The sequence below is a fragment of the Etheostoma spectabile genome, chromosome 22, assembly GCF_008692095.1.
Source record: "Etheostoma spectabile isolate EspeVRDwgs_2016 chromosome 22, UIUC_Espe_1.0, whole genome shotgun sequence".
Lineage (NCBI taxonomy): Eukaryota > Metazoa > Chordata > Actinopteri > Perciformes > Percidae > Etheostoma > Etheostoma spectabile.
The window spans coordinates 6,457,595-6,466,232 of record NC_045754.1 but is presented as its reverse complement, the minus strand read 5'-3'; the positions used below and the strand labels follow the sequence as shown (position 1 = coordinate 6,466,232).

The 8,638-nt window shown below is 38.2% G+C and overlaps 1 protein-coding gene and 1 long non-coding RNA gene across 7 annotated transcripts in view; one reads left to right on the top strand and one right to left on the bottom strand.

Moving 5' to 3' along the window:
• The window catches only part of dpp6a (dipeptidyl-peptidase 6a), a 238,896-nt gene that overhangs the window by 172,583 nt on the left and 57,675 nt on the right, over window positions 1-8,638 (top strand). For all 6 annotated transcript variants that reach the window (XR_004327416.1, XM_032503432.1, XM_032503428.1 and 3 more), the window contains one exon: window positions 5,703-5,801. Coding sequence is in view for 5 of the 6 variants with exons in the window: in XM_032503432.1 (XP_032359323.1) it covers window positions 5,703-5,801 (99 nt within the window). In the remaining variant the exon portion in view is untranslated. The remainder of the gene's footprint in view (window positions 1-5,702; window positions 5,802-8,638) is intronic.
• Window positions 49-4,735, bottom strand: LOC116671968 (uncharacterized). Its single transcript, XR_004327429.1, has 3 exons — window positions 4,722-4,735; window positions 1,378-1,382; window positions 49-116 (listed from the first exon to the last, which is right to left on the bottom strand). It is a non-coding gene; the product is annotated as an uncharacterized LOC116671968 (long non-coding RNA).

Sequence of the window (8,638 nt, the reverse complement as noted above, 5' to 3'; positions counted from 1 at the left end):
CGTGCGTGCGTGCGTGCGTGCGTGCTTGCATGGATGCCACCCTCTTGGTCTTTCTCTCTGTGTGCCTAATTGTGTGTCTCGCTGTGAGAAGTCAAGACGGCCAAAATCACCATGAACTTATTTTTTAAACCTCTCTGCGGCCTCTCTGCGACCGGTATAAATAGGGATACCATGGGTGCCAAAGTAAAAAAAAGCTGCGCTCCATGACTATACATGACGCTTATGTGTTTTTACTATAAAAAAATGTTGATACGCACAGTTTTTCTCAAAGCTACTCCAACTAGCATTTGAGTTTCTTCATACTTGGTCAAACTTGCCATAACTGATTGTTGGCAGCAGAATGCCATCGTTAAAGACATTATTGACATATTATCACCTGATAACATTTATATGGCAAACGTGCAGACACAAAGCAAGATTAGGATTCATTTGGAGTCATGTTTCTGTCCACCCTGTCAACATTAGTCTATTATTTACTCTCTTTTTAGTTTTCTATTGGCCTCCAGTTCAAAGGTAACTTGTTATTTTTTCTTTCAGGTGGTGAATATCTAATTCTAGAATGACCTACTTGCAAAACCTCAATTTTATTAGATAGGATTATCTTTTCTTTTGTAGTCAACACTGCAGAGTTACTGTATTTGACTCAGTCCCAGAGAGACACACCGTTATCTTTCAAATTGCCAGGTTCAATGTTCGATCAAACTCTATTGTGTTGAGAAGAGGCCATGTTCCATTAGCATATAAACTGAGCTGACCCCGCTGTGGCCGACAGTTGGCTTTTGTCAGAATAATTCAAAGTTTCTGCCTATGATCGCACCCCCTGTGAGAGTAAGATAAAGACATATTTTACTACAGAAATTGGATTTGCCTTTAAGAGATTATGCTACAGTATATAAAAAAGTCCTTTTTAAATGTAAACTCTTACATATATAACTTAATTAGTTCCTGTGACTGCTGCTGTGTTCAATCTATAAATCTGGCTATCATAACTAATTATGAAATAACTATTTATCCCTGTTAAGCCTTGCCATCTGATGGGAGATGCAACTTATATGCACTATTACGTTCCCCTGCTTTCTATACACCACTCTGGTGACTCCGATAATCAGAATCAAAACTCAAGTGATGCACCAAGCAGATGCCTTCAAAGGTTTTTTTGTCCCTCATGATGAAATTGGGGAGGAACTAAGGATCTGTCGGTGCCTGTCCATCTGTTAGGCACAATATGCCACGCGCACACAGCTGACGCACCAGTTTGGAGAGTGATGCAAGTCCTTGTTACGCTCTTGTAATTTAAATTTTGTCTAGAACGTTTTCTTCACTTCACGTTGAGTCAAAGATTTTTTCTCAGAAACCACTGATTTTACAATGACTTACACTGGCTGAATGGGGGGGGGGGGGGACAAGATTTATGACGTATCACAATCAAAGGTGTATACTTACATTTGTCTTATTTTAGAAAGAAAAAGATACATCAAATTTACGTAAGGTATAGTATCTGTTATTAAAAAACTGGGTGAACCATCCGTCTAATACGTATTGTTGTTTTTAACAAAAGAGTTTTGGCCGTTACACACACTTAAACCACGGCCTTAGCTGCAAGTAGCTTCTCACTAGACGCTGGTTCTGTCCTCTGCGGTGTGGACACACATGATTATTGAAGCCTATTCTCTCATTGCCAGACCTTCTCCCACAGGGCTGCAAAGGAGGGTCTGGCTAGTCCACATGGAATTCCACAATGGGAGGAAAACATGCTCTGGTTTGTCTGCATTTCTTTAAACCAATCACAATCGTCTTAGGCGGCGTTAAGCGTCAGACGGACCCACAATGCAACAGCAAAATAGCCTCGGCAAGGAACTTGTTTTGGTGTAGTTCAAAGGTTGCTTTAGTCGTGCAACAGAAAACTCAGATTGGACAGAGAGTCTAGCTCGCTGTCTGGATTTACCCTGCAGAGATCTGAGGAGCAGTTAACCATAGTCCTCATTAAATCCACCGGAGTCTAAAATTACAACAGAAAGATAGCAGAAGGTAACAGACATTTGAACAAAATTAGGGTACATCCGGTGGAACTTCCGGCGGCACCTGAACAATCCTGGAAATTAAATCTTGTTGATATAGACTACTTGAAGCCTGACGAGATGAATTCCCATGTTATCGCAAGAATCCAGCTGCCTGTGCAAGGCAATCACCTTGCTTCTTCGCTCTTCAACTCATAAATGTGCACCCCGTGATGAGAGGTCAGAAGTGCAGTTTGCTAAATATTAAGGCGCCAGCTTTTGCCAGACATTTTTTTACTTTCTTCACTAAATGATTAATTATAATCAACCCTTCTTGAAGTTCAATTATGTTTCAGTTGAATACGTGAATTTATAATGCATACAAGGTTTCAAGATTGTTTGGATTATACAACCTATTCTCCATCATCTGTTATTGATATTTCAAATTCTCTTGAGACATTTGGCTGTCACTAAAGTGTGAATACTGCTCTCTGGTGTTATTTTTCTGATGTAAGATCTCAGACTTGCATAGTCACATCCAGTTGTTAAAATCTCACATTGATCCGAAGGCTGACATTAAACTTTTTTTTTTCTTCAACAGTGTGTAATGTCATGGTGTTAACATGACAAGAGGAAGTTGTTAAGTGTTATTTTTGTGTTGCCAGACTGTCTGAACCTCCCCTTCTTGCATCCGTCAGCTCTTTAGAACTGATTTCTCCGACAGCAGTGACACATGGATCAAAGCATGTGTCAGATTAAAATTAGGGGACGCGGTCACAGTACGGCTTTGCATTTGGAGCTCTTCTTCTTTGTGGTTTGGTGGTGCTATAGCAGTTCAAAAAACATTTCTCTATTAATGATTTTTTTTTCTCCCTCTGTCCAGTTTGTCCATTACCGACACAGCATTTAGTTTTGATCACATTGTGACAATTAATCCGTCTCAGGCCATAGTTTGCTAATGTGAGGACGATATGAGTCTACCAGTTTTTTGGACCAATATTTTGCTTAAAACTAAAAGGGATTGCCATCACCTTTAGACACTTTGCGAGCATTGCAAGCACGTTGGCATGTAAGAGTGTAAAGTTTCATTTCAATACATTATTATATTGATTCTTTGGACACTGATACAATATTTACTGATATCACTACTGAAGTCTGTCATGATACAAATTTGATTCGGTTCACACAATTTGCGGTGATATCATATGCCTATTTAACACAGTTACATTTATATCAACTCAAAAAAGCAACTGAAATAGGATTTGTTGCTTTGATCAGCCTTTGGATTGCTCAAAATTGCGACTCGCAACAAAGTCGCATTGATTGGTTGAATTCGCAATCGCAACATCTCAAAATCCTGGAGGGACTGATGTTTTTGTATGCTGCTGCAAATCTTCATTCATCCAAATCAGGTTGTCAAAATATTGAGTATGTAATTCTTCCAGTAATTGATGTCACTATGATGTAATTCTAGACGTTCTACTTTTATTTGTTGAATTACTACAATAACTTACTTTAATGACAACTGTAAAGAAACAGTCACATTACGAATACGTACTGTAGTAACAAAACACACATAATACAGTTCTAGTGCCTCAGGAGTTTAGCTTCAAAACCCAATAACACCTCATAAACATCTTTCATAAATAGCAATTGGTAATAATGTTGCACTTCTTGTTTCTTTTTTGGTTTTCTAATTTTTTTTAAAGCCATTTTGGTGTAATGTTCCGTATGAAGAGAGAGAGATACAATTGGAACATTAGTTAATTAATCCTTTTTTTAAAAGAGAAACCTGGATAAGTATAAAAGCTCAGACACACACTACACACAATTTAAAAACAACATTTAATATTAGATACAGAAAACTTTATTAATTCCCATGGTTCAATTCATGTTACAGTCTAACCCATCCAAGTCATAAAAAAGTACAAGAGCAAGAAAATGTTACCTCACGTATAAAACGACAGCTGCAGCATGGACACCGGCAGGCTTAGCAGAGGGATTAAACATCACACATTAGAAAGACAGTCCTGTAGTTAAAATATTCCAGCTTTGATCCTCAATGTGTCCATCAAGTGCCATGTCGTGTCAAAATGTCCCTGTGCTGGGGACAGAATCCCTCAAAACATGTTTGAAATGAATGTTAAACTGAAACTTAGTGAAATGAAACGTCAGGCTTTTACTGGTCTTGTTGAATACAAAGAAGCTCGTAATATATTGTTTTCTGCTTTTTATCCCCCCCCACGCTATTTATAGGGAGGTTAAATGAGTAATATGATGATGATGTAGCAGGAGATGATATGATGAGCATTGATGGATGAAATTAAGCTGAAATGAATTGCAGGAGGCATCTGCTGTAAATATGCTTTCTTTGGTTTGATGATCAGAAGCCGCGCTAGTCTTAATCAAAGAGGCCTGAGGGAGGAGCGATGGAGCTCTGCTTTGTTGTTTAACTCGTGTTTTTTGTCCTTTTAAAAGGCAAACTGTTCCAGCCTGCTGAAGAAAAAGACACACTTGGTGATCAAAATGTGTCAAGAGGACATGGTTTTTTTTGACAGAATTAGAAGGAAATTAATTATTTTCTTTGTTACATTTTTCTTTTCTTCATATGGTTTGTTTTCAGTCTGTTTTAAATGCCTCCCATTGATTACATCCGGTGTCATTCCAGTTCTATGTTTATTTTCGCATAACCATCTAATAATAGAATAAATCACCCTCACCCACCCTGGTTTTCTTTTCTTTCTTCTCCAAAATCTGAAAACTCAACATCAATAGAGTCTTCTGCTATTATTCTGTTCTGTAAACTATATCTGCACTTTTCTTCAACTTGATATGAATGTGTCCATCTGTCTAACAAACAGGATCTTTCTGAGGATATCTCACTCTTAAGGCCTTTGCACACCAAGTCCATATATATAAAAAAAAATTCTGATAAAAATCATTACGCACGAAAACATTACACTGAATCCGATGCATTTTATTATTATATTTCTTGTGTAAAACTCTCAACAAGAGACAAAATAGAGTCAAGTAGTTAGGATGATTTTGTGCTCCTCTCACTACTTGAAAGTAGAACATATAAAATATTTGGTCCCATCCTGAGAAGCTGTCAAAAGCAAAGTAGAGTTTTACCTCCTAATAAAGGAGCTGTGAAATTATCAGTAGCATTGTTTCCAGATCTATTTCAGGATGTCAGTGGTTCAGTTGGACATGTTGCTCGCAATACTGGCACCACACATAAAAAAGACTTTGTTGTTAAGTGTCTTTGTACTGACAAACTGAATCAGCATATCAGATGCCATTTAGATTATAACATGGCTTATGAAGGAACTAGATGTTATGTAGAAGTATATTCTTAAACAGTGCTACTAAAAAGAAAGGATGACAGGAAGCAGCTTGAGAAACAGACTGAGTTTGGAACATCTCTAAATAGGTCAACTTAGACTGGTTACCGAGGAATTTACAGACACAGATGTCGACTTTACTTTTGTCCTTGTTAATATATTTTTCTTCAACCTCCCTCTCATATTAAGAAGCTTTATTGCCAACTTGCCGATGTCAGGTTTTAAAATTCTTACAACACATTTACCTCCTCCAGGATGTTATGGAACGAAAAACCTACAAGTGTAAGATGTAAAGTAGTGATTGGTACACAGGAGTTGCTCAGTTTTCTTTATATTAATGTTTTGCTTCTTTCCTTTGCAGGTGAGGACGACCAGCTGGCTCTCAAAGGCAAGGTGACGGTTGCAGACCTCTTCAGAAAAGACTTCAAGGTTCACGACCCTAACGCCAAATGGATAAGCAGTAAGTAATCTTATTAAACGTATGGTTGCACAAATTACAACTGGATTCGGACACACGCATCAAAGGGTTATTATTGACGCTTTGCAAAGAGAAAGGCAAGAGAAGGAAATATGGGACACTTATCCTCCACGATTCTATGGAGGATAAGTGTCGAGCATTGTATTAGTCTAACAACTTCATAAGGAAAATTTCTTGACTCTCGCTTCTATCTATTTGTCTAAATCTGCTTAATGCGACTAACTTAATAGGCAACTTTAAAATCATAAGAGCTACATAATGTATTGTTGGTCAAAAATCAAGTAGGGCAGTTCTTCACAGTCAGAGGGAGAAGAGCAGATTTATTAAAGCACAGCCAAACAACATAAAACTACACAGACAATCTGTTCCAACACCTCAAGAAACAAGGAAGAGAGTCGCTGAGTCGTTAAGACCGTACTGCAGTAACCAAACACTCATAATACAGTTCTAGTGCATCTGGATTACAGCTTCATAACCCAATAATACCTCACAAAAATCTTTCATAAATAACAATTGGCAATAATGATGTACTTATTGGAGGTATTGATGTAATAACATTACTTATATATATCTGTGTTTAGCTGATAACAATTGAAACGGCAAATTTAATATTTACTAAATTGATGTTTGTCCTTCTGTAATAACATGTCAATACATATTGCAAAATTGTGTTGTTTTACAGTGTGTGTGTGTGTGTGTGTGTGTGTGTGTGTGTGTGTGTGTGTGTGTGTGTTTTTGTCCTTCTGTCTGACATTCCTCCAAACGATTTATTCCATATGCTTCAATAGCTACCCAATTACCTGCAACCACCAGCCCTCAATTTATCTGATCAATGCCTGTGCGTGGATGGTGCTATTGTTACAATTCATCATCACCAATTTCAAACAATATTTGTTATTAACAGCGGGGCTGTGAGACTATAAACGCTGACGGCACCGCAGGGAGCCAATGAGATGAAATGATATACTTTATTTTGTATCAAGGTAAAACAGCGACTCGATGCTACCTCCCATGTCTCAGTGCCACATTGAAGACAATGATCACAGCTCCAGGATGTGAGGAATCTGTACAGCTGAAAGATTAATGAGGTCACTTTAGTTTTCTCTCCTGCACAACGTAGCTGTCTCCTCCAATCACAGCATTTAAGATGGCTCTTAGAAGCGGCGCAGCTGTTAAATCTTGTATTGCAAAATTGCAAAGCCTTCCTCTTCCGTTATTGGCTGTAATTAGAAAGCTGAAAACCCATATCAGTGACAGGAAGATGGCTTCCCTCTGGATCTCTGAGTTCAGTGTTTGTTTTAGCTACAGGTCCCCATACGTGCTTAAGGATGAGACATCTCCCACATGGCTGATTTGTCGCCATTTTTCTCTGTGACCCAGAAAAGTTGTAAACAAATCGATCACGCTTGAGTAAGCCTTAGTGCACATCCTAAACTGAGGTTGTACTGTACACATCTGGAAGGTAACATCTGTTGTATTCTCAGCAAAAGCTCAAACAGGGATCAGATTTATCTGAGCAAGAGAGCGCTTGAATTACATAGGATCATTAGATCATTATCATCAATGGTTATTTTTTGTCTTCTTCCCTTAACCTGAGGTGGTTAAATAAGATGCACAGAGAAATGAACAGAGCATTGTAATAATCCGTACATAAAGGAACAGCCGCCATTAAACTTTTAATTAGAAAGCAGTCCGCTCCGTCAACTCTTCCTTTTTGTGCTCTTGACAGTACCATCCTTGATCCCAAGGTATTTTTAGTGTATCATCAGACACGGCTGACAAGGAGGAGAGAAAGAGGAAGACAGATCCATCAGCTGATTATTCCGAATTGGTTAGTGTGTCATTTCTACTAGACCCAGTGCTCGACCAACCTGCATTCTTTTAGAGCTGTCGATAGGATTTGCAGTAATGGCTTCCCTGGTTGGGGGCTGAAATTGAATTTTTTTTCTTTTTTTTTTAAACCTAATTTAGCCAGTTTTATGTTTTCCCTTACCTTGGCTGTCTCCACCTATCAATCTACTCCCTGGAGACAGACTGAATATAAGCTCAAGAATTCTTAATGATGATATATTGGTAGGCTTTTTTTTACCAGGAGAAATTGCTCCCTCATGTCTTGTCTAACAGTATTAACTTGGATATACAATATACTGTACTTGAGGATCATTAGGTGCCCTTAAGCTGCCCCTCATTATAGTTGCAGAGACTCTCATCCCTGTCTGCACAGCCAATGGATCATCATTTTTTAAGGAGCATTTGGATTAAAACTTTGGTTTTATTTGAGTGTTTTTTGTCTATCAGTCTTATCTGTAATGAAAGTGTACTTACCAAGTTACATGCTGAGATCATAGTATGCAGCAACATTACTTAATAGCAGTCAGATGGAGCGAGAAACGTGAGCAGTCAAGCATTCATACACATACTGTATATCTAATTCAGCCCTGTGGTGAGAAATCTAAGGTACTTCAGGTCCAGGTAGGATGGTTAGAATAGGTCCATTAACTTAAAGATTTATCAGAGGCCAAAAATATAGCACAATGGTTTATAATACTATGAGGAAAGATTTGCGATCTATGGAAAGTTAAACCGGCAACATTTGTATATTCTGTTGCAGGAATCAACAGGCTAACAGAAGAATCATCCTGTTTTTAATACATAGACATAGACACCTCCTGTCAAAGGTTTGGGATCACTTACATATTTCCATACCACTCTATTATAGACAGAATACCAGCTGATCTGAGTGGGTGGCTGATCTTATGCAATATGCAATATCTACATTGCCCATCATCAGCAAACATTCATCCAATGTTCCAAAGGCC